At 37.7% G+C, this 27870-nt stretch overlaps 1 protein-coding gene across 3 annotated transcripts in view; it reads left to right on the top strand.

Moving 5' to 3' along the window:
- The window catches only part of DNAlig1 (DNA ligase 1), a 719906-nt gene that overhangs the window by 227081 nt on the left and 464955 nt on the right, over window positions 1-27870 (top strand). For all 3 annotated transcript variants that reach the window (XM_068225852.1, XM_068225851.1, XM_068225853.1), the window contains 2 exons: window positions 8787-8876; window positions 10390-10479. In XM_068225852.1, coding sequence (XP_068081953.1) covers window positions 8787-8876; window positions 10390-10479 — 180 coding nt within the window. The remainder of the gene's footprint in view (window positions 1-8786; window positions 8877-10389; window positions 10480-27870) is intronic.

The following is a 27870-nucleotide window of genomic DNA, read 5'->3' as shown; positions in this document are numbered from 1 at the left end:
GAAAGTGAAAAGGTTATTGTTTACAACTAGATTTAATACTGTGATGAAATCTTGTATCTCTAGTTTGCTCAAGTGGCTGTTTTTGTTTAAATTGTTTTCAATTATTGGTATTAATTTTGATACTTGAATGCTGGGATACATATTTACAATATCGAAAGAGTGAATAGACTAATCAGATTGCATATTGAACTTGTTTACTTAGGTTCATATGTATGAGTTTGGATTTTTCCTGTTCAGTAAATAAAAATGAAGTGTTTGTTTAAGTAGTCTTTGAACTTCTTGGGTGGGGTCTTTTTTGATTTTAGAAAAGGAGCTGTGTGTGAAAAAGGTTTTTTGTTTTATTAATATATTCTTTTTTATCCATAATCACTGTTGCATTGCCTTTGTCGGCTTTGGTTACGATAAGTTCGTTGTCTTTGATTTTGTTTTTGAGGGCGTATATGCGCTTTTGTTCAGCTATTTTTTCCCTTTTATTGAGATCATTCGTGGGGTTGGTTAAATTGGAGAGGATGTTGTTCAGTTTCCTTTTTTAACATCGGTTCTAAATCATTTTGTGTATCTTCCGGGATTTTGCTTATGGCTAGCTCCGATTCTGTAATCATAGTGGTGGCTATGTTGAGGCTGTTCAAATTGGGCCACTTGTGTTTGGGTCCTTTGGCTAAAGTGGAATGTTCAAATTTGCTTAAGGGTGCGTTTGATAGATTTACGACAGGTGGGTGAAACTGCTTACAATGGTCCATGTTTCTGTTAAAGTATCTAGTTTGATTGTTATGTAGTTGGGAGTTTATTAGCCTGTTTAGTTTTTTCTCCAAATTTGTTTGTTTTCTGGCTAGTTCATGGAATAATTTATTTTGTGCTTGGTGATAGAAAAGTGTCCATTGTGCGTTTGAAAGTAGTTTAGTCGCTGCGAGATGAGCGTCATATAATTTCTGATTTCAAAATGATTTCTTCCTATACTAGAATTTAATTTTGTCCGTTAACCATATTTTGTTGGTTTTGTTTTGAATTTTGATGGTTTGGGGTGAGATCCAGTGTTTCCTTTTATTGCTTTTTAGAAAATTAGGTGTCAAGTTAAGCAATATACATTAATTTAGGAAATCAATGTCTGCATAATTTGGCTATCTTTAATTTAATGCTTAGATATTGAAAGGCTTTCTGTTTTGCCTGGTGAGCTACATCATCAAGGGTTATGAACTTCATGTTGTTGGTCCGTATTGAACTGAGATAACATATAAAGTATAAACAGGAAAGGAATGTATAAATCAATTTTATATTTCAACCGTAATAATGAAACTTAAATGCTTCTCAGTTTGTTGAAAGCACTAGTTCAAACAAATACAGCATATAACATACCTGTAAAATGAAAATAGATACTAGTTACACTAACTAAGTAGGCATTGAAAAGTATGGCTTCCTTCTTAACAAACCTTAATAATGATATTTTTAAGGTGTAATTGTTCAGTCATTTCTGCTTCTACATAAAGAAATCTATGAGTTGTATATTGTTCGTAATATAATAAGTGGTAAGTAAGAACCGATAGATGTAACAAAACTTGTTACTTCGAAGTATTAAAGGTAACGAAGAAGAAGGCACAACTCAACACTTATAAACTGTTTGTTATTACAGCAATGAGAGTGAATTATTCAGGCTTTTGAGTCAATTGTCCATCCTAAGGTGATTTTGTTATATCTGTGTACCATAAATAATTTACAGTATATTACTTTCATGTTTGTCTCTGTCTTCTCTTTCGTGTTTCTCCCTTTTTCTACACTTATCTGTTACTGTGTTTATTGTTACCTTTACTAAGGTGGTTACACAAAACTAGTAGTAAACACAATAAAGGAGGAAAGTAAGAGCAACTACACACTATCGGAAAACACTATACGTTCAGAGAAACATAAGCTGGCCTACGCGGATCTCTGCCAACAACAACATAATAAGTTAAAAACTTCATTTTCCCGTATTGAACTGAAATTCACAATTAGAATTAAGGAAGGTTCAACCTTTTCAATACAAAACGTGGTGTATAAGATGTTCACAACATATTATTTATTATATTATTAGAACCGGTTTCGACGCTTATTGCGTCATCATCAGCTAAAAAATCACAAATGGGCAAAGTACATATCATAAAAATTGCATATATGACTCTTGCATGGCTGAATACAAATGATGGACTGCTTTTCTCCTTAAAGGCTAGAAGAAAATGAGTAAAATATGATGATGTGATGTGACACATAAAAGCGTAGTAGTTTGATGGGTGAATATTGTGCATAAAATTGATCTGATGCTTTGAACATAAAAGTCTGAATGTGATAATAAAACGATGTAGTGAAAACAATGTAGTAAAATTGTCCACTCTTCTGTTGTTCAATTAAGACGTGTTTTTTCACTAATGGTTCTGTCTCCATAGTCAAAAAAGATCTGACACAGCAAATCCAACGTTTCCTAAAACAAACTTTAAAGAACACATCATTCCTTTTTAGAGAACAAGAAAAAAAAACAAGATTAATTGATATGAACCCCGGCCTGCCTACCGCTAAAGGTCTCCCCAAAATCCATAAGATCGGCGCCCCCATATGCCCCATCATCAACTATAGACCTAGCCCATTATACAAATTGGCCCAATTCATACAACAATTTCTTAGTAAAAACTACAAATTTCAGTTGAAAAAATCCGTAAAAAACACCATCGAACTAATCGAAAAACTGAATAAATTTGAAATACAACCATTTCACACCCTTCACTCATTCGATATTAATAACATGTATCCCAGTATCTACACCAAAAAACTCCTTCCCATAATACAAAAAACCTAAAAACATATAGTGGGCTAAGTAAACTAGAGATCCAAGACTTCATACAGGTCCTAAAACTCGTAATACACAACAACTATTTCGCATTTGACAAATGCATTTACCAACAAGATGGGGTCGCCGGCCTCAGGAATTTTGGCTGAAATTTACATAGATTTCCTAGAAGACACTGCAATTAATACCAATAACATTTTTTCAAATATACACTTCTGGTCTAGATATGTCGATTATACTCTGGTTATTCTAGATGACAGAACGGTTAATGCAGCTACCACCCTTAATAACTTAAACAAGATAGATTCTAATATAAAATTCACATTAGAATCCGAGTCCAATAACTCAATCAACTTTTTAGATCTTACAATTAAGAGACTTCCTTCTTCTTTAGAATACAATATCTACAGAAAACCAACCCAAACAGTGACTACTATCAGAAAAGACTCCACACATCCACACGCACATAAATGCGCCACTTACTATAGTATGGTAGACCGTGCACTAAAAATACCGTTATCCAAGGAAAACCTAAAGAAGGAATTGAACACCATTCGTGCCATTGCTAAATTCAACGGTTATAACACCTCATTCATAGAACGCATCGTTAACAAATATAAACATAGACTAAAGACAACATTAACCAAAGAAAGACCTAACCCTGCCCTATTCGCCACCTTCACCTTTAACGAAAACATACACAGTGTAACGAACGTTTTCAAGAAACATAATATTAAAATTTCGTACAGAACTAGCAATAGAAACATAGATATAGTTCACAATTCCAAATCAATTAACTGATCCGACATTTACGCAAAGTCAGGTGTTTACCGTTTTCAATGCAATAACTGTTTTTCCTCATACATCGGACAGACCGGGCGTAGCTTCAAAGTCAGATAGTTAGAACATGTCAATGCCATCAGATATAATAGATTTTCTGCAATAGGCCAACACATACATGACTTAAAGCATAATTTTACTACCATAGAACAAGAACTAGAAATTCTCAAAAACATAAATAAAGGCCCTTTACTCGACGTTACGGAGAACAGTTTCATTCGCCTAGACCAATTTTTTAACCCTAACTTAAATCTTAACGAAATTTCAGAAAAATCCAATACCCTTTTTGACTTCCTAATCAAAGTCTTTAGAGGTATAAAAACCACGGGAGGAAAATCGATCTTTCACGCTCTCCACAGCACTCTTTTACGTCCCACACCACTACCACTCCGCCCTCCTGACCCGCCTTAAACTCCGCCTCCCTACCCCTCTCCTCTCCCCTCCCCCTCCCCTTTCTGCCCCTCTCACTCTACCTTCGTTACTCAGTCACACTCATCTCACTTGTCCACAACTCTTCTCACACTACACACACAGCACGCTGAACAAGGTGAGTCTCATATCCTATCATCCTTGGCCGCGACTCCATTTAGATTTCCATTTCACTAACTTAGTTTTTCTTTCCTTTCTTTTAAGATTCACCGCCCTTGTTGAGCTGAGACTAATTTGAAGATCAACCTTATTCAATCGCTTAACATCAGGTGTCCCGGTCTTGACAAAATCTTTTTATTGGTCTTGCCAACCTCATATAACATCGGACCTGGACTTATGTGTCTTAATTGAACAACAACAGAAGAGTGGACAATTTTACTACATTGTTTTTACTACATCGTTTTATTATCACATTCAGACTTTTATGTTCAAAGCATCAGATCAATTTTATGCACAATTCTCACCCAACAAACTACTACGCTTTTGTGTGTCACATCACATCATATTTTACTCATTTACTTCTAGCCTTTAAGGAGAAAAGCAGTCCATCATTTGTATTCAGCCATGCAAGAGTCATATATGCAATTTTTATGATATGTACTTTGCCCATTTGTGATTTTTGTAGCTGATGATGACGCAATAAGCGTCGAAACCGATTCTAATAATATAATAAATAATATGTTGTGAACATCTTATACAACACGTTTTGTATTAAAAAGGTAGAACCTTCCTTAATTCTAATTGTGAACAACAACATAATACGAAATATCAGTAGGGCCAACTAGTGGACAATGAACCAGGAAAATTGAAGGAACTACGACCTTCTGAGGGCATGGATATGGCTTGGGTTGCAGATTCTGAAATAATTCACCGTGATCCTTAAATTTGAAAAATGTTATTTACAAGTGAAAAATTTTCAAATTCTTTCCGAACAAAATCCACCAAATTACAACTTACAAACTATACGCTCCGTGATACACATATCTTAAAGGTTCTTTGTTAATGGGCTTCACTACGAGTTTCAAACTTCAAACCAACTATACAACTAGTTACAAATCCAGTAGTACAATGCAAGTTAGTAGGTTAAAAGCAATGTAAAAACAATTACAATTTACAGTGAAGTGAATGTACTCTCCTAAACTCTAGCGCAGGGCCATCCAGTCATTGCGCTCCGAGAGCGCGGGCGCGCTCGGCGAGCACTGGGCAGCCAGAATAGAGCTCCTTCCCCTGCCACCCCTACACTGTGGCAGCGAGAAGACCTGAGACAGACGGACGAAGTTCGGACCGCGCTGACTAGATACGTACAGACGTGCGGGCGACAGCTTTTGTGGGTTTGTTGACATACTGATAGGGCTGTTTTGCCGTCACATATATACTGCATATATAAATCGAAAGGTACTCCAATTATGGAACATGCAGGAAATGAAATCAAGTGTTAAGTAAAGAATAATGTGACTTATTCAAATCTGAAATTTTAACATATCTGAGAGGAAAATTCAACAAAATTTTACAAATATGAACAGATAGTACAGACCTTGAGTGACTTTTGCTCAGTCGTTTTTACGAGTCTTTAGTTTTGGAACAAATAATCTTCTCCAAATTGGGTACAATATTTCTGGACACAGCTATTCTTAAACAACTGCGAAAGTTGCTATCGCTCATCGTTGCACGATGTTACTTTTGGTAAGCTGAAGAACCGAAAAGAAACGCTCACAAATGTACGTTGAGCCGAACATTGACGGAACTTTACATGCACGTTGATGCAAAAGGGGGTATTTTTCTTGCGGAAAGCCGCTGTTTAAAATTCTTCTAAACTTCATGACATTAGAAAGTGGTCTTTAAGACGAATATTGCACTGCAGTTCAATCAATTCTTCATTGTGGAGCACTGTCTGCTCTAAGAGAAAATGTTCAAACAAATACATCTAACACTGCTTGGAGTTCTGATAATTTTGAAATATCTCTTTTCAAAATCTTCTTGTAATTGGCGAATTACCTCCAAGTGCTCATCAAAGTCGACACCGTCTTTCACTGTTTCAAGCTGTAGAAAATGTCCTGTGTTCCTTGAACGCATCTGGTTTTCCCACAAAATCAATTTTCTTTTGAACGCTTGAATTCTTTCCACCAAATCCCAGATATTGTGCTTTTTGCCCTGAAGCGAAGTGTTCAAAGTATTCAGATGGGCAGTAAGGTCACTTAAAAATGCCAAGTCTGCCACCCACTTAGGATCACGCAAAAGAACCTCGGGCCGCCCTTTCATGTCACAAAAGGTATCTGTTGCGTTCCGCAAGCAAAAAGCACGATGAAGCACCTTCGCCTTGCTCAGCCATCTTACTGCATGGTACGGGATATCCGGATACTCCGCTTCGATGTCATCCAAGAACTCTTTGAATTGATGGTGCGCGAGTCCATGGGTGTGAAAAAAATTTACCATTCGTAAACTGTTCCCATTACGTCTTTAAGCTTGGCGACTTTTGCACAGATTGCCTCCTGCTGTATCAACAATGGATCGCCGCCATTAGGGTGCTACGGTTCAGAGCCATTTTTACTTTTACACAGCTGAGGAACCCCCGAGCGTAGACCACGTAAAGCAGGAGCTACCATTTTAATCCCATTGACTCAAAAATACCCTCGACAGCTTGGAAAATTTCGAAACTGGTAGTGGTGTTTTTGAGAGCTACCTAGTCTAGGAAATCCATGGTGACCCAAAGATCGTCATCCACCCCTCAAATGAAAATAACGATCTGAGCTGTGTCTGCATTGTCGATTGATTAGTCGAGGGCGATGGAAAATGATATAAAATTTGCTGCCTTGTCCATTAATTCCTGTTCCATGTCAACGGCCATATTGTCTATTCTGCGAGCCACAGTTTGAGGAGAAAGAGAGATTTTGTCAAATTTCTCAACTAGCTCCACAGGACAAATGCATGCCGCCGCATTCATTAGGCACTCCTTGATTAAATTCCCTTCCGTGAAGGGTTATTCGCAGCGAACATTTATAGGTTGCTCGTAAAATGGGTCCACCAACCTCACTCTCCTCAATCTCCTGTCAAAAGAAAAAATACGGCAAGTCACAATTTTAGTGTTCTTCAGATAATTCAAACATTTCTTCATTCCCGTTTGTAAACAATAATTTTAAAATTAAAAAATTAATACTTATAGAATAGTGCTGCTTGAAATTTTCTTTCAATTCTTCCAACATCGATTAGCGACTGGCGTCTCTCTAATCACCATAATCGTCCCCGTAGTTGGCACTGTAGTGCCGTTTCAAATTGTGTTTAAAATAAACACACTAAATCTCGGTGGCACACTAAACATTTGGTATGCCCTTTATAAGCTGTAGAGAAAAATGAAATTTCCCATTCTGCTTTATGATGTTCAGTCATGACAGCTGCGCCCGGCTCCATGTCTAAATGGTTAGCGTGCTGACCTTTGGTCACAGCGGTCCCGGGTTCGATTCCCGGCAGGGTCGGGAATTTTAACCATAATTGATTGATTTCGCTGCCAGGGGGACTGGGTGTATATGTCGTCCTCATCATCATTTCATCCTTATCCCGACATGCAGATCGCCTACGGGAGTCGAATCGAAAGACCTGCATCTGGCGAGCTGAACTTGTCCTCGGACACTCCCGGCACTAAAAGCCATACGCCATTTCATTTCATTTTTATGACAGCTGTGAAACTGATTTAGTTATGCTATGTCAACAAAGCGCATTGGACTAGACTAGTGACTGATGGATTGGCTGCTCGCTCTGCCAGCCAAGCTCCTCCCACCACTACCGAAATTACCTTCCACCAAAGCGCTCGGAGCACTGCCTTGGAGCGAGGCCAGAGCGCTAGCGCTCGGGGAGCGCTGTTTGGATGGCCCTGCTCTAGCGTATATCAAGAGGCACTGAACTACCACAGGCAAACCCCAAGGTAAATGTATTAAATTACAATCTACATATTTAGTGAAGTAAGAAATGGGAATGCCTCGAAAACAAACGGGTAACCCCAGCAGAAAAGCTAAGGCGTCGTAAATAATTAATTTGGCGAATCTAGGTTAGGCTAGGGCAGACTCCTATACGAAATTGCAACCGAACATTACGTAAATTTTAGCCGGACGGAATTCAAGAGTGCTTACCCGAAGGTGCGCCATCCCGGAAGCGAGGCGTCGCACACGACGCAGACCAACACACACTAAAGGCAGATCAGGCCATGACAAGACCGAATTCTCACGAAAGCTGCCTCGCTAACTATATATAGAAAACCCTGGCCTTGGATTAGCCAATCAGAAAGCACGAGTCCACCCATCCCCTCCTAGGTTCACCAATCACAATTCCTACTCCCGTCGCGAACTTTAACTAACATTCTCGAATACACACGTTCGCGAATCTTCCATTTCCAGAATAGTTAGAAAATTCCTTCTAGAACACATAACCCACAAAAGGCACACACCCTGTTCAACAATTTTCTAGATACTTCCAGTAAGTACAGAATAGAAATCTACTATTTACAAATACATATGTTACAAATATTACACAGTACAGGTTAGGTCATTACAAATAAAACATTATATCATACTTTACAAATAAAGTCTTCAAAAACACTTTCCACTATATTGTTCACCTGTGACATTTCTTAACTTACTTTTTTGTTTGTTTTGTCTTTTTCTTCTTATCTTTCTGTATATGACTTGATTGATTTTTTTCTTATGTCCTTTGCCAGGACCTGTTGGCATACACATATCTGAAATGCAGATAGACTCTCCAGACATTTCCCGAACAACTATAACTCCTGTAGCTCCGACAAATCCAGGTAAGGAATGTGTTCTGTAATTCTTATATCATCTTGTGTATTTTATAAGGCAAAATAAATGTTAATGTAGGTTCATTGACAAGATCTAATAAAACATACACACAGAGAGAGACAGGGTATGTGCGTGTGTTTGTACATACTATGTCCTCGGCAGAAGCTGGCAGAAATAGTAGCTCATGCAAATTCATTGGAACATGGTAACTTATGCCGTTAAAACAGCCTTCTAATTTCATTCCAGTGAGTGCTAACAGAGATGTTCAATGTGTTTTCAGACCTCGATTCTTAGGAGTATGTAGTTTGTTCGTGTTTGCTCTCAGGTAGAATCTCATCAATGAGAATTTGAAAGGACTAAAAAATTGTAACTTTATAACCAGTAAAACGTGCTATTGAAAACAAAAGGAAAATTTATAGTTTTTTATTTGTTTAGGCTAGTGATATCATAAAAAATAATTTTCACATATTTTACTACAGTGCAGACTGAAGTATATATCCATAGTAGATTGCTTTTTCCTTACCTGTCTCAACTTGAGTATGACTGAATCCATCTTTGTTAATACTGCCGTATCATCACTGTCAACAATGAAGCTCGACACAAATTCTCAAATAGTATCCATTGCTTCTCTAGCATTTGGCAGTATAGGCACCGGCATTGATTCTGTTTCATTCTCATCATTGCTTTCATCTTGCAGCTTTTCTATGGCATGCTGATCCAGGGTTTAATCAGTTACCATACACTGACAAACTAAAACACGATCATCACAACCTGTCTATGGTCAGCGAAGGTAATGATGCGTTTCTACCCCACTACTTCGAACCAGTAATCTGCTTCCTCTACATTCTCGGTTACGGACATGACATTATAAGACTGCTAAAGCCAGCTTCATTGAAAGAGCTCCTTGTGATGTTTACAGCTACTGAATCCCAAGCAGATTTTTCCTCTCACTGGCATGAAAATAAAATTGTTACTAATAATAAGAATAATAATAATACCGGGCGAGTTGGCCATGCGGTTATTAGCGTACAGCTGTGAGCTTGTATCCGGGAGATAGCGGGTTTGAACTCACTGTCGGCAGCCCTGAAGATGGTTTGCCGTGGTTTCCCATTTTTGCACCAGGAAAATGCTGGGGCTGTACCTTAATTAAGGCCACAGCCGCTTCCTTCCCATTCCTAGGCCTTTCCTGTCCCATTGTTGCCATGAGACCTATCTGTGTCGGTGCGACGTAAAGGAACGAACTTAGCAAAAAAATAATGATAATAATGCAGGGTAACAGCGAATAATTTTAATGGAAGCGAAGGGAAAGGGAGTTTCTCTTTAGGCTTTGAACTGCTAAACACAAAAATGTCATCCATTTTCTTGTAGCATCCTCAGTTTTCCTTACCTCCCCTCTCCTGTTCTCTTTCTTTGCACTTATCTGTTAGGCTACTGTGGTAATCCAGTTATATGTTTGTTTTGTTATTTCTTCTTATCTTTCTTTATAGGACTTCATTAATTGTTTCTTTTGTCTCTTGCCAGAATCTGTTAGTGTACAAGAATCTAAAATGGAGATAGATTCTCCGGACACTTCCCGTACTAATGTAACCCCAGTACCTCCAATATGTCCAGGTAAGGAATGTGTTCTGTAATTCTTATATCATCTTATATGTCTTATAGGCAAAATAAGTGTAGGTTCATTGACAAGTTCAAATGAGAGAGAGAGAGAGAGAGAGAGAGAGAGAGACACACACACTCTCCTCAGCAGTAACTGGTAGAAATAGTAGCTCATGCAAATTGATTGTAACATGACCACTTATGTCAGCCTTCACATTTCATTCTACGGAGTGCTAATAGAGACATTCAACTTGCTTCTGAGTGGTGATTCTCAAGAGTGTGTGTGGTTTGCTCGTATTTACTATAAAGTAAAATCTCATTAACAAGAACTTGAAAGGATTAAAAGATTCTTAATTCATAACGAGAACTCCCTACTGAATAAAGGAAAATTTATAATTTTTTATTTGTTTAGGCCAGTGATATGATACGGAATAATATTCACACATTGCACTACACTCCAGACTGTAGTATATATCTAGAGTGGATAACTTTTACCTTATATGTGTCGACTTGTAATATGATTGAATCCATCTTTGCTAATACTGCCCTATCATCACTGTCAACACTAAAGCTCAACACAAATTCTCAAATAGTATCCATTGCTTCTCTAGCATTTGGCAGCATACGCACCAGCGTTGGTTCTGCTTTATTCTGCTCATCATTGCCTCCTTGCAAGTTTTTCGATCGTATGCCGATCCAGGTTTTAATCAGTTATCATAGACTGACAAATCACACCACGATCATTACATTCCGTCTAGTCAGCAAGGGTAATGGTGCCTTTCTACCCCACTACTTTGTAACTATAATCTGCTTCCTCTACATTCTCAGTTATGAGCTTGACATCACAAGACTGCTAAAGCCAGCTTTATCGAAAGATCTCCTTATGATATTTTCAGCTACTGATCCCAAGCAAATTTTGCAAAATGCTTCACATACAATAATCTTCCTCACAGTGGAATGAAAAGAAAATAGTTAGTAATAATAATAATGTAACAGCAGGTACACCTCAACCCCGCGCATTTAAATGAAGCGCCTTGAAGAACGCTATCTAACACATAAAGTTTTCAACAACTGTTTTGAGAAATTCGGACTCTTCTCGATAGATGTTTCTATAAAGAACTGATGTCATCCACTCTAGTGTAAAGTGGAACTACTAAAAATGTAAAGATATTTTGTATTTATAGGTTTTCTAAACTGAATCAATTATTCATTGTTTTTGATATTTCAAAGCTTGCAACACTTGTTATTCATCCTGCCAGCTTTGTGTATTTAATTTTCAGCCAGTCATATGCGTCTTGTAACCTTTCAATTGTCCAATAAAAAGTAGAGGGTGTGTCTGGACTTAGTCCAGAGCCTTTTCGAACCTTCCTCTTGGGTATAAAAGCTCACGCCTTTTCGAGCTAACTTGTCTTATTGATCGTCTTGTTACTGATTGTGTGTGTTAAGGGAGGAGGTGGGGGTGCTCATCAATTGGCAAGCAGAACATGAGCTAAGGTAATGGCCACCACTTTTCTAACTCAGTAATCTCTGCAAGCTGACTCAAGGGGAAGGTTTCCTATCTTTTATAATGTAACCGTAAATTTCCTTAAATGTAAACTTTTCTATTTTCCTCATGTAAAAGTTCAAGTTAGTCAAGAGTACTTAACTGAAATCCAGGGATAGAGAGTGCGTTACCCTCTCGAACTCCCCTTCAATTTAATTTGAGGTGACTATGATTTTGTAACTGTTTTCACTTTTTTAAATGGTAACTTATCTTGTCCATCTAGTCACCTCAGTAGTCTACTATTTTCTATCCAAAATAGATCTTAGAAAGGAATTGAATATCATCCGTGCAATAGGTAGGAATAATGGGTACTGGGACACCAAACAGTTTATTGAAAAAATAATTAATAAAATAAAAAATATGTTCATCCACTTCAACTAAAGAAATGGTAGCAGAAAAGATGTTATACTTCTTTCATGTTTAATAATAATGGTAATATATATACAGTATATATACTGTGTATCAGATCACCAATATTTCTAAGAGATATAATTTTAATATAAAAAGTGAAGCGAAGTCATCTCCGTACAAGCCATGAAGGCCCTTGGAGGGGTAGAAGGTGAAGGCTTCCACTATCCGTAACCTCGATAATTTGAATACAGTATAGCGTACAAAACTAGGAACAATTCTTTGGTCTTTTACAATACACACTTAATCAACCCTAATAATAAATTTCTCAATTCTGGAGGTTATAAACTTAAGTGCAATAACTGTGATGCAACATGTGTTGACCAAACATGCAGAAGCTTCACAGTGCATTACTTAGAGCATTTTAATGCAAAGAAACGTAATCGGTTTTCTGTCATAGGTCATCATATGTCTGATTCCAATCATCAGTTTACTTCTACTGACAAAGGTTTGGACATGATAAAGATCACCAAGATTTTATTTGATGTTATCAGTGTCACAGTGACACATCGCTACAACACTAGGTCGTGTACACGAAAACAGTCCCAAGGCGGCAGAGTATAAACACCATTCCAGGAAGATCGTGAGGTAAGCTGCCCAAATCTGAAGACCGCTATTTGATGCAACTTAATAGAGAAGTCATCATAGGACCATTGTGTATTAACAGTTCAACACAACCTGGTACTAAAAATAAAAAGCAAGATAATCAACACAACATACATACAATAAGAAACTTGAAGACTGTTACACACATCGATTTTAACATAAACAAGATCAAGCCACCTAGTGTTTTTACACGAAGTGCCCACTTACAGACGTTTGAAGACTTTTTAAATATGTTCAATTAGAAAATAAGTTTTTTAATATTACCGTAGATGCGAATTGTAATTTAAGTACCTTTTTACACACCACATCACTAAAATCCTCCCCCCCCCCCACTTAATCACCCCCTTCCCCCTCCCAAATTTCAAGCGCTTTAAGGAATAGTTACAAGTTTCCATGGGAAAGTAATTTAAAATCTTAATGTACTTGCTAATCAAATTGTTTCATCTAAGCTATTTTAAAGACAGCTGAAGATGGCCGCCAAGTGGTCAAAACATGTCCTGTATATGATGTTTTTATAATTCTGTCCAGAAATAAAATATCAGTTAGATGGTGTTTTTAATTTGTTTAATAATTTGTTGATTGAATTCATCGATATTATCATTCCAGTCGATAATAAACACAAATCTAATATGAATAGAAGCTTCAATATCACTACCAGCCTCTCACTACTCCTAGATCCCCTTACCGCTTCCCCTCCTCCCCCCCAGCCTGACACGCAAAAGAACTCCTGTGGGACTAAATTCTGGCACCTCGGTGTCTGCGAAAACCATAAAGGTAGTGAATGTGACGTAAAGCCAATAACATTATTTATTTATTTATCTATCTATCTATCTATGTATTTACTCACGTATTAAACCCCTTTTTTCTCACTTTTACAGCCAAAATAGTAAAGGGTTCTCCAATATGCGATAACCTCAACATTTTTTGCAGCGAACACATGACTTCTAGGTTATAAAGAGCTATATATTGTACGTGTAAACATTCTATATGTACTATTATTTAACAAACTTATAATTTATTTACTATTATTTAACAAACTTATAATTTATTTAAGTTATACTGACTTTTTTCGTCGAAAGGCAGTATTTCTAAACAAAAAAAGACAATAAATGGTGAACATGACTTTTGGGCCTACGGTACATATAAAAGTCCGTTTTAGATACTCATATCACGTAATTTGTTTCATCTCATTAATTCCTCTGGTGAGGCTGATGTCAGGAAGGGCATACGGCCGTAAAAACTCGCTACGAAGATTCATCGCACTTCATACTTGATCCTGTAGAAGAAAGGGATAAGGGTATCGTGTTATCATATAATTAAATATTGATACAAAAGAACTTAATGGCCAGTCATTTGTCTCTCTCAGTTCAGCAGAGTAGGCCTAGCACACTGTAAACCTGATCACTGCTTTCATTTGAATTATCGCCTTGGGCCGCCATCTTCACTGCTATCTCTCGCCAGTCGCGTCAGCCATGCTTCATTCTCTTTGAACCATGGACTGCAATCAAGAGCATAGGAGGTCCCATTTTTTTGGACCTTTTAAAAATAATTTTGTTCCTGACTGTGGAGTCAAAACAGTGTAAATCTATTCCCAGATGGTCTCTGATATTCCCAGTTGGTGTATATATAGCAGAAGCCACTCCTTCCGAATAAAGCCATGACAAACCACCAGCTGATAACTAGCGTATGTTACGAGTTGTACTTCCGAATGTAATACATAGTAACTGGAAACATTCTTTTGATAACTGCAGCTGTTGAAACACAGACCCTTATTTTTAAGCACATTTCATGCTTGTTCTCTACATTTATCACATCAGCATTTGCATAAACAGCTGTCCATGAGATAAGACAGACCACATTGTTTAGTTTGACGGGAAAAAATAAAAATAAATAACAGGAAAATATACCGCATTTATGGATATCTACAGGTGTGGCGGTAATGCGTTTTATTATCTTAGGGCCGATTGCAGAAACGGTATTTAGACGACGTTTACGGTTAAACTATGCCTAAGTATGGCTGCCGCATTGCAGAGACGTTATTTATCACTTAGACACCGTCTAAAACCGATGTTCAACCGGTCATGTTTAAACACTGCCGAGAGCACTCTTTAACCTCAAATGAGAGGAGTGAATCACAATAAGAGGTTATGTACCATGAAATATGTGATTTGTATTATCATGTTGAGACGATTCCGGGAAGAAAGGTTAGTCCGACGGCCTCTCTGTGGGTCGCCCGCTGCTAAATCGCAGCAATTCGTTTGACATGCTCAGGGAGATAGATCTTAAAATATGGTTTCGCTTTTCGAGATTTGTTTCTTGAGACTGACAAAGTGACAGTCCGGTAACTGTCAACTTGAATACAGTTCTTGGCAACCGATATATTTTATTATATACATGGGGTAATTTCCACGGAATTATAAGTCATTTTGACTTCTCGCGGTACATACCAGAATTACGTGTCCCGATCGTCAGAGGGCTGTCGCATACATCAACCGGGAGGGATTCACTTATATTTACTGCTAATTAAACACACATAATAGGTGAAAACTAACAAGTAGGTTGTGTGGGGTTTATATATATATAATCGTATAAGTTTTCGGCAACTATCAGTTAAGAAAAGGCAAGTGGTGGTGAATATTGTTTAAAGAGTACTGGGTAAGAAGAGCCGTGGCCATAATAACAGCCCTAGTATTTGCCTGGTGTAAAAATAGGGAAACTACAGAAAACAATTTTCACGGCTGCCGATAATGCGTTTCGAACCTACGATCTCCAAAATGCAAGCTACATCTATATGGCCTGTACAACACACTCGGTTACACATTACTGTTGCTTCATCTTCCCTTCGTCGAAGCTACCGTATTTATGAGTAGATTACACTCACTGTTACAGCGTTATATCAAAGCTACACTTCCCCGTACAGTGGAGTGTCGCTTTAGTGTCGATAATATTGTGAGATTTAATTTCCACCGAAAGCGATACTTTTATCTGTGGGCAAGTCATGCTCAGCCATATTTGAGTAATGTGTAGGAAGATAAACAGCTGACTGGCGTTCGGCGCGCGCACCGACGAATTTCATTGGTTGCGACAAGCAAAGAGTTGCATGAAAGATACTTCTGTCTCCATTTTCAAGCCAAAATTGAAACTTTAAGCGATGTCTAGTTAAAAATCGACTGAACAATGTTTATGCAATGGAAGTGCTTGATTTAGACGTTGTTTAGGTAGACGATGTCTAAGGCTTAAAACTAGTCATCGTTTCTGCAACCGGCCCATAATGTTTAATTTCGTACGTTCGTTGTCTCTGTTTTTATTAACGCATACCCTAGTATGTTTTTTTTGGTGTGTCTGAAAATCGTTTAAAATACAGTAGAAGTCTGTTATAGCGAGAATTCATAACAGCAAAAAAATTTACTCGCTATAACGGATTGTCGTTATATCCGATTTTTGTATAAAAGTTGGAAAAAGCCCCCATGCACATTAAAATCGGTATGATACGGCAATCAGTTTGTTCAAAACTTGCCTTTCCGCAGATAATATCCACACTATGGCTTACTTGTTATTTTTCGTAATCCGATACTACGTGAAAATGTATGTATAATTTCATTCTGAAAAAAGATAGTACCGTATTTCTTCAGTCCAAGATGAACCCCACTTTTTCCTTCAAAAAATTTAAATCAGGCTCAAAAGGATCTTTGTAAAATCATATGAATGCCTTGTTGTACAGTAGGCCTACGCATTTTTGGATTATTTTTAGATGCCAAACATTGACTTTCGTCATGCCATATTTAATTTTTTTTCCTTTTTTCAGCTGCACAATTTTTCTTTATTTCCGCAGGTTTAAGGACCATTAACTTAACATTGGCATCATACTACCGAAGAGAACCCACTGAAAATTTTCCGGCAATACCTATTTCATGCGTCTCTACAGTAGGACGATCCATCAGGAAATTATTCTTGCTGTCTATAAAACTGTTACTTTTACGCAGCGTCAGATATAACCGGCTGCCGCTACACGCACGTCTCGCTTGTCGGGTTCGGCCAAATTCAGCGGCTAGCGATGTATAGGCCTAATCACGTACATTGAAAGTCAACGAACGAGTTTATTGCGCCGTGGTATGGCCATTCCGCCCTTGCGTTTTTCGTGCACATACCTCACAATTTCATCTTCGACTTCTTTAAAGCGTCCTAGTTGCGGACCAAGGAATGCATTGTTTGTACAGTACGCACTTTTTTTTAGCTCTTTGTCTTCACGCTAACGCCAAATATTGGCTTTAGTTAGGCCTAGCCGTATTTTCTTGCGCCTGCACAATTATTCTACATTTCCGAGTGTTTAATAAACATTAACTTAAAATTGACATCATAATATCGACTAGAACCCGTTGAAAATTTGCCGGCAATACCTTTTCCACGTATCTTTACCATACGACTATCCATCACGAAAATATTCCTGCCGTCTATAAACCTTAATTTTACAAGTACAATAGATGCGTTATGACTCTGCACTGAGTAGCCATGGCTTTTCAAAGAATTCAAAGTGTCGCATGTTTTGATGCCATTTAGCAGATTTGAGAAACACACAGGCACTGTACAACTGGTTGTCGCTTACAGCAATGCATAGTAAAGAGACGGTCGTTTATTGTCAACGAGTTCTGTGCGCGTGTGAAAACAAGCAGCTTGGTTACCGCGGTAGTTGCCAGTGGTATCCATTAACTTACTGTTAGGCCGCGAATGCAACAACCCTTGGGTTTTTGCTCGAGATTCTGAGGAAGAAAAGTCTTGGATTCGGAGAAATACGGTATCACTCCAGAGATTTCTGTGGCAAACACTTCAGCTTTCTTCTTCAAACAGAGTCACCTAACCTAACCGTATATGTATCATGAAAACTTATTTGAAACGCATGTAGAGAAATAACCTCCTTGCGAAAAAAATTACATGTAAATAGCCGTAACTAGACGCGAGAAGATACGAAATATCCTCTGAAATCAGTGATGAACTCTGCCATATCTTGAAGTGTATCACATTCTTACTTATAACATTAAAATTAAGATATCGTTTACTTCAGTCTTTGTTTTTAACGAGTTAACAACTGCTATCGGCCACGTTATTTACGCATTTATTACGAAAATATGTTCTTTTTCATTTCAAATTTTCTTTACGGAACAGTTGTCGACGGGTATTACTAATCGACTCCGACATCGCCTTAGAATGTCGATGAGAGAAATCGCTAGTGCACATAGCGAGGAAACGATGCCGAAGGTAATTGATCTAATGCAATATCATCACTTTGGTGCATAAAAATCAGTAACGGAAAAAATCGTGCGCGCTTAATCGCTCGTAATAACGGATTCGTCAGTGATAGGGTTCTTGCTGTAACCGAAGGACGATACCCAGTTTAATATAGGAATTTTGAAGGGACATGAAAAAGTCGTCGCTATAACGGAGTTCTCGTTATATGCAGTACTTGCTATAGCGGACTTCTACTGTACGTGGGGACATAAAATTACTATTGTTATTTGTTAGGTACGTTGGCGAGTAAAGCAATTATTTTAATTGGATAGCTTTTATCACGTTTTAAACTTACTTCTCTCCAAATATATACCATTGGCTCGAGTTACGAGATATTAAATGACCACTTTGTTAATGATCTCGCCTGCTGTATAAATAGCAACAACCGCTAATATTTCTCAACTAAAGTAAACTCGTTTCCTCACCCCGAGGTGGTACAGCTGTTTTTAGACACACGCCCAGTGGAGGGGAGTTACATGTACCGCTTTTACCGCATATCAACCTTCCTGCCATTCGTAAATCTCTGGCAGTACGGTACCGGGAATCGAAGTCAGACCCCGAAAACAGCAACTAATTGTGCTAACCATTACGCTGGCGGACATTATTAACTACAAAACGCAGACATATAGCAAGACTGATGCATGCTTGCAATGCGCGGGTTGGACACGAAACTAGACCTATTCATCTATTTGTGTGACGTCATCAGAGCTGCAGCAAATACAGGCTGCAGTAGACCTACGCTACAGAGGCGGACATTTCTTAACTACAAAACACAGATGTACCGCGTGGATTTTTCATTGCGTAGGTCGTACGGACGAAACTATTCACAAATTTGTGCGACGTCATCAGAGCTGCAATAAGACTTGTACCCGCTTCAAAGTGGAATCGTCGTCGTTCTCTGACGAATTACGTTGGAGGGGTCCTATAGGCGAGATTCATTTTTTTCATTTTCTTCATCTCGAAAAGCCAGGGGGGGGGGGGGTTGGGGGGGGTCTAATACGCGAGTAAATACGGTATTGATTTATTGATTGATTGATTGATTGATTTAGTTAGTTAGTTAGTTAGTTAGTTAGTTAGTTAGTTAGTTAGTAAGTTAGTTTCCCTCCCTCTGCTTGAACTACCACCAGCCTCTGCTTCAATGTAACAATCAGTGTGGTGCTCTCCACCGTAGTTGAGACACCCTTGAAGCTGTGTGAGAGGTGGGTCAAGTCTAGTATAATACACATCGTCGTATAATTTTTCTCTTCAACTAAACAGCATTTTGATTCTCTCTTTTTCTTTTCCCAGACATCTATTCAGGACAACATATTGACAGCCTACAAACATCTATTGGGCCACTGTGTTCCACAGTTCTGTTTTGTAAGTGTCCCCTCAGCCAATTTTCAAGTTTGTTAAATACATACACTCGTTATAAGTCACAGTGGTCAAGGTTGTGACCGTTTCCTGTGCCTACAACTTAAAAATTGAACTTAACAAACATTAACTTCACTAAATAAGATTACATTATACAATAACTGAGGGATATTGATGTCATTCTTCAAAAAAAAAAAAAAAAAAAAAAACCACCAAAGACCAATGGATTTTTAAGTGTCATTTCATTTGCATTCTTTAGATATTCTGTGTTTTCAGTGTTTTTTAATGCCAATTTTGGTGTATGTAATGGCTGAGGATGACCTCAAAATAAGGCCAAAACTTGTCCCATTAATGTTTTAATGAGAATATAGCCAATTTTTAAATGAAAATGTAGTTATATTGCAATTGATAACTATGTAATGAGTAAGTGAACCTACTCTTACCACATACCTGCCAGCCCTTCCGATTTACCCGGAAACTTTCCGTTTTTTAACTTTTCTTCCGATTTTTAATTCTTCCTATTTTTGACCAATATAACCTCCAGTACAGTCAATACTCTTCACCTAGGATAAAGGATAAATTCTTATGTGCCTGTCGTCTGTCGCCTTCATGTATCGTGTTTCCTGCTCGCAACAGCAGCACGTGTGCTTTACGGCTGGGGATTTGGGACGGCAATCGTCCTACAAGCAAGAGAGGCTAGCGACTCAGTTAATCGGGACGAAAAATGAGTTTCTTATTCTGTGGTTCGTGCACTATTACCATCGTTTCTCTGCGTAATTTCATTGGAATTGTATGCCACATGTTTTTTCTAGCGGTTCTGTGCATTTCCCTGTGTCAGTTGTATGTTAATAATGAGCCTAAGAATTAAAATAGGAAAATTAATAAAAAAAATTATGTACAAGACATACCTATCTGTTTTGTATTTGCTAGTTTCGCATATTTCACTGCTTTTTTTTTTTTTTTTTTTTTGTTCATTCTTACTTCATAATTTTAATGAGTTGAATGTATTTCAGGGAGTTGTGTCGGTGACAGTTTCTGGTATTTTCTTTACGTTATGGCCAAAAAACATAAATGTTATCTCCAAGTGTTCAGAGATACATATAAAATTAAATTTCCGTTCATTTTAGTCTAATAAAGGAAACTATTATGCGAATCACCTCGGGAGATAAATTTTATTTCGAGTTATCAAAATTTCAAGATATAGAGAATACCGTTTTTGAGCATGTATAGCACATAATTGAATCATGTATGTACAGGCTTTTACTGAATACATTATGTTTAACGGTACCGGTACTTAAAAATATATAGAGAAGCTCTATTTTACAGCAACACTTTAATTAAAACCCTTATTATAGAAATTTTTTAGAAGACAGGATACAGTACATACAGTAGTGAAATAAGAAACATAGCTCCGTTAACACGTTTGGAAAAAATCGGTTAGTCTCTTCTGTTTGTTGCGGTTAACCTTTCCTCCCTTCACGTTGAAACTTTTCGTCAGTACCACGCAGCCGAGTTTCGTAAATGGAGCTTGTCATCCGCGACTTCTGGGCTTGCTTTCGTACATGACCGGTAATTGTCACCCGAGAAACGGTGAGGATTTGCCGATCACTAGAAGTTCAAGTTTTTCGGTTCCCGTCATATTAGTTTCCAGCTTCACTGGAACCCTTTCTTTACTTGTTAACTGTTCCTCACAAACCGCAAATGCCATATTGAACAGTTAATATTGCGCAAAATTCGAGTTAGAGTATTTTTTGCTTCAAGTGAGGAAATGTTTGTTTCGAGAAATCGATAAATTTGTATTATCGAATTTTGAAAATAGAGGAAATAAATACACGTGAAACAAGATCAACTACAAGATGTAATTTTAGTTGGTCTTGCGTGAAGAATAGGATAAAAGGCCGGAAAATCTAAGTTAGTTCGAGAGGCTGAAAATTTGAGTAATGGAGTTTCGAGATATCGAGGTTCGACTGTATTATTATTTGTATGTATGTGCTTAAATGAGAGTGATTAGGTACATTTTCTTGTAACCATTTTAATGTGGTATTTTTGTTTTGTTTTTTAGTTTAAGATTTTAAATTTAACGTTCAAATAACATTGTAACTGTAGGTATGCATGCCTTTTATCCTGTCTTTTTCCACTTTAAACCATAGCGCAATATATGTGATGAAATCCAAGAATTAAAATATCTTCCTATTTTTTATTTCTAAAAGCTGGCAGCTATATTACCATATTTAACATCTAACCATAACATGCTAAGGGTAATGCTGAAATCTTCATTTGTCACACATATATAAAGTTTGCATAGTTAGATGGTAGTTCTGCTTTACCTTATAATGTCACCTATACACTGAAGCTAGCCCCAATCTCCACATCTGGCATCCAGAGGGAGACTTCAGTTAGCGCAGCACTCTCAAATTCCCGCTGAAGATTGGCACTTTAAGGTTTAAACTCACACCTGTATATACAGGGCTGGCTGATTGTTCTAGAAAAATTATGTAAATGAACTGTCTGATTGGTGGAACATTACATCATTTGGCAGAAATCTGATAGGTTGATTAAAGTTTTAGGCAGTGGTGACAAAACTCAAAAATAAGTCAAAAACAACCGAAGGGGATCAGTTTCTCAAACCCTAAATATGAACATTTCTGATCAATTTGAACTTCCATACATCAGGTGGCACTTTGAATCACCATTGCAGACATCTTTCGAAGATATATTAAACCTTGTAGACATGGTAGAATTCAAAGTGTTTTCGATAGATTATACTATAGACAGTCGATAAGTGGGATTTCAAAACTCTGGGAGAGGCCATACTACTGTCAGAGAAACAATAGATGAAGAGTGGACAGTCATGAAGTGGCTGCTGAACAAAAGTTGGGAAGAATAAGTGGATAACTCGGTAGATATCAGACCTGATTGATGAACGGCAAAAATACAAGAAAGAAAAACATGAGGAGGGCAGAAAAGAATACAGGCTATTAAGTAGTGTAGATAGAAAGTGCAGGACAGCTAAGGGAGAAAGGCTCAAAGAGAAGATTTTAAAGGATATATGGTTGTGGGAAAGGTACATGCTGCATACAAGAAAATAAACGAAACCTTCAAAGACAGAAACTAAGTGTAAGGAAATAAAGCACACACTTCTAAGAAAAGAAGTTAAGGCTGAAAGGTGGCAGGAACATATTAAACAGTTGTATCAAGGGAAAGAAATAGATGATAAGGTTCTGGAACAAGAGGAGGTGATGAAATGGGAGACCTGACTTTGATGTCAGAATTCGAAAGAGCATTCAGCCATTCCATTTAGTGTGTAAGATTTATGATACAGAATTGCCATACAATTTTAGACAAAATGTTGTTTTACCGTAGTTATTCTCGAGAAATTAGGTGATGACAAGTGTGAAAACTACTGCACCATTAGTTTAGTATCTCATCCTCACTCTCACTCCGTAGGCTTCTGAGGGACGTGAAGTTCCTGTGCCAATCTCACAATCCTATTCCATTCGTTTCGATCTTGAGCCTGCTCTTCCCATTTATCAGTTTGAAGGGTCTGGCATGCCTTGTTGAACTCCTTCTTCCAGGTGCTTCGGGGTCTTCCTGAAGGTCTTTTCCCATTAAGAGATCCCTTGTATAGATCTACTGGTGCTCTGTTATCCTGCATCCTCAGTACATGTCCAGCCCACCACAGTCTGTTGTATTCTATCACACCAATTATAGTGTGTTGTTGAGAGAGGGTGTAAATCTCATAATTAGATCTTTTCTGCCAGCTTTGGATCGAACCATGGGCCAAATATTTTTCTATAAACTTTATTCTCAAAGACTTGCAACTGCTGCTGCTCTTTCTTGGTTATACTCCATGTCTCGGAACCATACAGAAGTACTGGTCGAATTATTGTATTTGTAGATAATCATTTTTGCATTCCTTGTTAAAAACATGGAGCCTAATATAGGGCTCATAGAGTAAAATGCCTTATTTGCATTCTTAATTCTTGCTTGGTGATCCTGTTGCCTTCAGTTTTGCTAATCGATTAATCACCAAGGAATTTAAACTCCTCTACTCTTTCAAATATATATTTCCCAATTTTCAAAGGCAATCAGTCAACCTTCTCATGATTCGGTCTCTGTAGAACCATTAGATGTTGGCTTTTCAGGCGTTTGCTCTATTAACCAGCGTTTCATTATTGGTGGAAAAATATCTAATTCCCTCCATGGGAACTTAGAATTTCCATCTGTAGAACCATGTCGCATGTCTTTTTGTCATTTACCCAAAAGCCAGTTTTTGCTGCCATTTCCTTTAGTTCCACAAATAACCGCCTAATTTCTAATTCATTGCAGCCAATAAGAACAATGTCATCCGCATGTGCAAGGACTTTATGTTGTCTCCCCAATATGATGCCGGCAGGTACAAGAGCTAATTTCCTGATAAGCTTCTCCAGTGCAGTGTTGAATAGAAGAAAAGATAGTGCATCCTCTTGTCTCAGACCGGTTTTATTCTGGAAAAAAATTGATTTCCTGCCTTTGAGCAAAGCAAACTAACATTAACACAGTTTGCACATGTTAATTAATTTTATGAGAAAGCCAGACTCCATCATGATGTTCAACAGCCCTTCTCTATGGATTGAATCATATGCCTTGAAGAAATCTATAAAGAGATAATGAACAGACTCCTTGTGTTCCCACACCTTATCATTAATATTCTTAATTGGAAATACGTTGTCTGTAGTGGATCTGTTACTACGAAAACCGTTCTGATAGCCCCCAATAACATTTTCAGCAAATAGTTTTAAACGGTGTAAAAGAATAATAAGACAGAATTTTGTTGGCCATGTTTACAAGAGATATACCATGATAATTTTGAATTTCTTCCTTATCCCCTCCGTTATGAATTGGGACAATAAGTGATTCCTGCCATTCTTTTGGAATAACTTCATCGTGCCATATCCTTAGAATGATCTTACAAATGTATTTACGTATTCTTTCTCCACTGTATTTAATAAGCTCAACAGGAATGTTATCACTACTTGAAGCTTTATTGTTTTTTAAACATATAATACTTCGTAATACCTCTTCATATGATGGCTCTGGTATTTGTTCTTCTGGTTGGGAACTGGATGGTTTACCAATACAGGTTTCTGGATCATCACAATTCAGCAAGGAATCAAAGTATTGCTTACAGTAATTTAATAAACCTGATCAGCAATTAAATTTCTAGGTTATCTCTCATAATACTCGATCTTGGTTGAAAAACAAGACCCAAACCCCATGGCACTATAGCCTTTGAAGGGCCTTGGCCTACCAAGCAACCGCTGCTCAGCCCAAAGGCCTGCAGATTGCGAGGTGTCATGTGGTCAGCACGACGATTCCTCTCGGCCGTTATTCTTGGCTTTCGAGACCAGGTAATCTTGGTTGAAATCCCTTTCTTAATTTTGTTACAGTTCCATACATCTTGCAGGTGATCCTGTTTCTGTAGTCATCTTGGATTGATTCTATTTGTTGTCTAAGGTAGACTTTTTCTTTCTTTGAATTAATTTAGTTCATGTCCGACTCGTTGGCTGTACGGTCAGCGTACTGGCCTTTGGTTCAGAGGGTCCCGGGTTCGATTCCCAGCCGGGTCGGGGATTTTAACCTTAATTGGTTAATTCCAGTGGCACGGGGGCTGGGTGTATGTGTTGTCTTCATCATCATTTCATCCTCATCATGACGCGCAGGTCGCCTACGGGAGTCAAATAGAAAGACCTGCACCTGGCAAGCCGAACCCGTCCTGGGATATCCCGGCACTAAAAGCCATACGACATTTCATTTTCAATTTAGTTCATTCTTTCTGTTTTTCTCTGTATGTCATGCTTGCAAAATTTTAACACATATTATTTACAGAAGAATGGTAAGACAGCTTGAAGCTGCATTGGGAGAAGATCAGTTTGGCTTCAGAAGAAAAGTATGAACACATGAAGCATTCTGGATTTAGCATTTGATCTTAGAGTATCGCATTCAGATAGAAAAGCGTACGTACATGGCATTCATATATCTAGAAAAGGCATTCGATAATGTTGATTGGACCAAGCTAGTTGAGATTCTGAAGGTGATCAGGATCAGATACCAAGAAAGAATTATGTACAATCTGTGAAAAAAATTAGTGTGCGGTGATAAGAATCAAGAGCTATGAAAAAGAAGCAGCAATCCAGAAAGGAGTGAGGCAAGGCTGCAGTTTGTCCCCTCTTCTTTCTGGTGTTTACATGGAACAGGTGGTAAAGGAAATGGAAAAGAATTTGGAAAAGGAATCACAGTCCAAGGAGAGAAAATGAAAACTAAGATTTGCCAATGATATTGCTATTTTTTCTGAGTTTGCAGAAGATCTGGAGAGATTGCTGAATGGTACAGACACAGTCTTGGAGAAGGAATGCAATAAATACTGCGAATCGAAAGCAAAAGTAATCGAGTGCTGTTGAATGAAGTCAGGTGATGCAGGAAATATTAGATTAGGAAACTAATTTTTAAAGGAAGTAGATGAATATTGCTGCTTGATTAGTAAGATAACTAATGACGGCAGAAGAAAGAAGAATATAAAATACAGACTAGCACACGCAGGAAAATCGCTTCTTAATAAATAAATCCCTTCGAACATTAATAATAATTTCGTGTGGCTATTTCTAACCGAGTGCAGCCCTTCTAAGGCAGACCCTCCGATGAAGGTGGGCGGCATCTGCCATGTGTAGGTAACTGCGTGTTATTGTGGTGGAGGATAGTGTTATGTGTGGTGTGTGAGTTGCAGGTATGTTGGGGACAGCACAAATATCCAGCCCTCGAGCCATTGGAATTAACCAATGAGGATTAAAATCCCCGACCTGGCCGGAATTGAAACCGGGACCCTCTAAACCGAAGGCCAGTACGCTGACCATTCAGCCAACGAGTCGGACCCTTCGAACATTGATATAGGGATTAGAAAGAAACTTCCGAAGACTTTCATCTCTATCATGGCATTGTATGGAAGTGAAACATTGATGATAACTAGCTCAGAAAGAAAGAGAGTAGAAGCTTTTGAAATGTGTTGTTACAGAAGAATACTGAAGGTGAGATGAGTAGGTCGAATCATGAATGAAGAGATAATGGAATTGATGATAAGAGAATGATTTGGCAAAATTTGACCAGAAGAGATAGACTGATAGGACACATCTTTAGATACTCACGACTTACAAGTGATCAGCTTCAACAGCTTCATTTCAAGTAATATTAAACCCGTATTGACTATAATCAATCAATGAATATTCAAGATAAACTTAAATATTATAATTGAGCGGTCCGCCTATTCAATACAATATATAATTTATTAATATCTAGGACATGTTTCGTCCCCTAAGGGACATCATCAGCTAATAACAAATTAACATTAATATATCAGTAATAAATATTAAAATTGGAAGGACACATTAAAATGTTTGACAATTTAAAATAAGATCTTCAAATTTTGTTAAAATTGTAAGTCATAAGACAGGTAAACAGTCAAATTGTCCATATTTCTCTTGTTGATGTTCTTGGAAAATACCAGTTTTGCTTATAAAATCTTAAAATATCATTTGTTGTAAAAAGCACACTTGATTTGTATTCCTTGGTGAAAGATTTGTTAAAACTTAATAAGCACTCCTTAGATGGTATACTAAAATTTAAGTGCTTCAGAATTTAAAGTCAGATCGGGGCCGTGATGGTAAAGTTCTGTGTGGTAATGGATATATAACTTTATCTGAAATAAAATGAAAAAATAATATAAGTGTAAGTAACGTGAAATGGAAGATGAAATAAAAACAATGTAATGTAATAAAATCGCATTACTTACTCGTTATTATTGGCCCCAATGTGCGGAGAAGGACTCCCTTCTACCGAGGTAAGTGTGCATCTGCTTTAAAACAAGTACTGGTAGTTGCTACGCTGAGCGGGGAGTGTGGAGGGGAAGTAGGAGAGTGTGTCCTAAGTTGAATAACCTGAGTGTCACCGAGCATGTGACGTGTTAGAGTCTGGCGTTTCTTCCTAACTTTCGCTTTTAATAGTTCTTCATATAAAATGTTATACTTCTCAGAAAGCTCATTGATATTATTTGTTGGATTGTTTCTCTGGTCCAGATAAATGTAGATTTCCTCATATATGTTTAATAAATGGCCTTTCTTTACAGGTTTCAGTATTTTGAGGTCATTATCTATGTTTGTAAACATGTGATTGGAGTCGGTCAT

This window comes from Anabrus simplex, chromosome 2 (assembly GCF_040414725.1).
Source record: "Anabrus simplex isolate iqAnaSimp1 chromosome 2, ASM4041472v1, whole genome shotgun sequence".
In the NCBI taxonomy this organism is placed as follows: Eukaryota; Metazoa; Arthropoda; class Insecta; order Orthoptera; family Tettigoniidae; genus Anabrus; species Anabrus simplex.
Note: the sequence above shows the minus strand (reverse complement) of the source record. Positions and strands in the feature narration are given on the sequence as shown.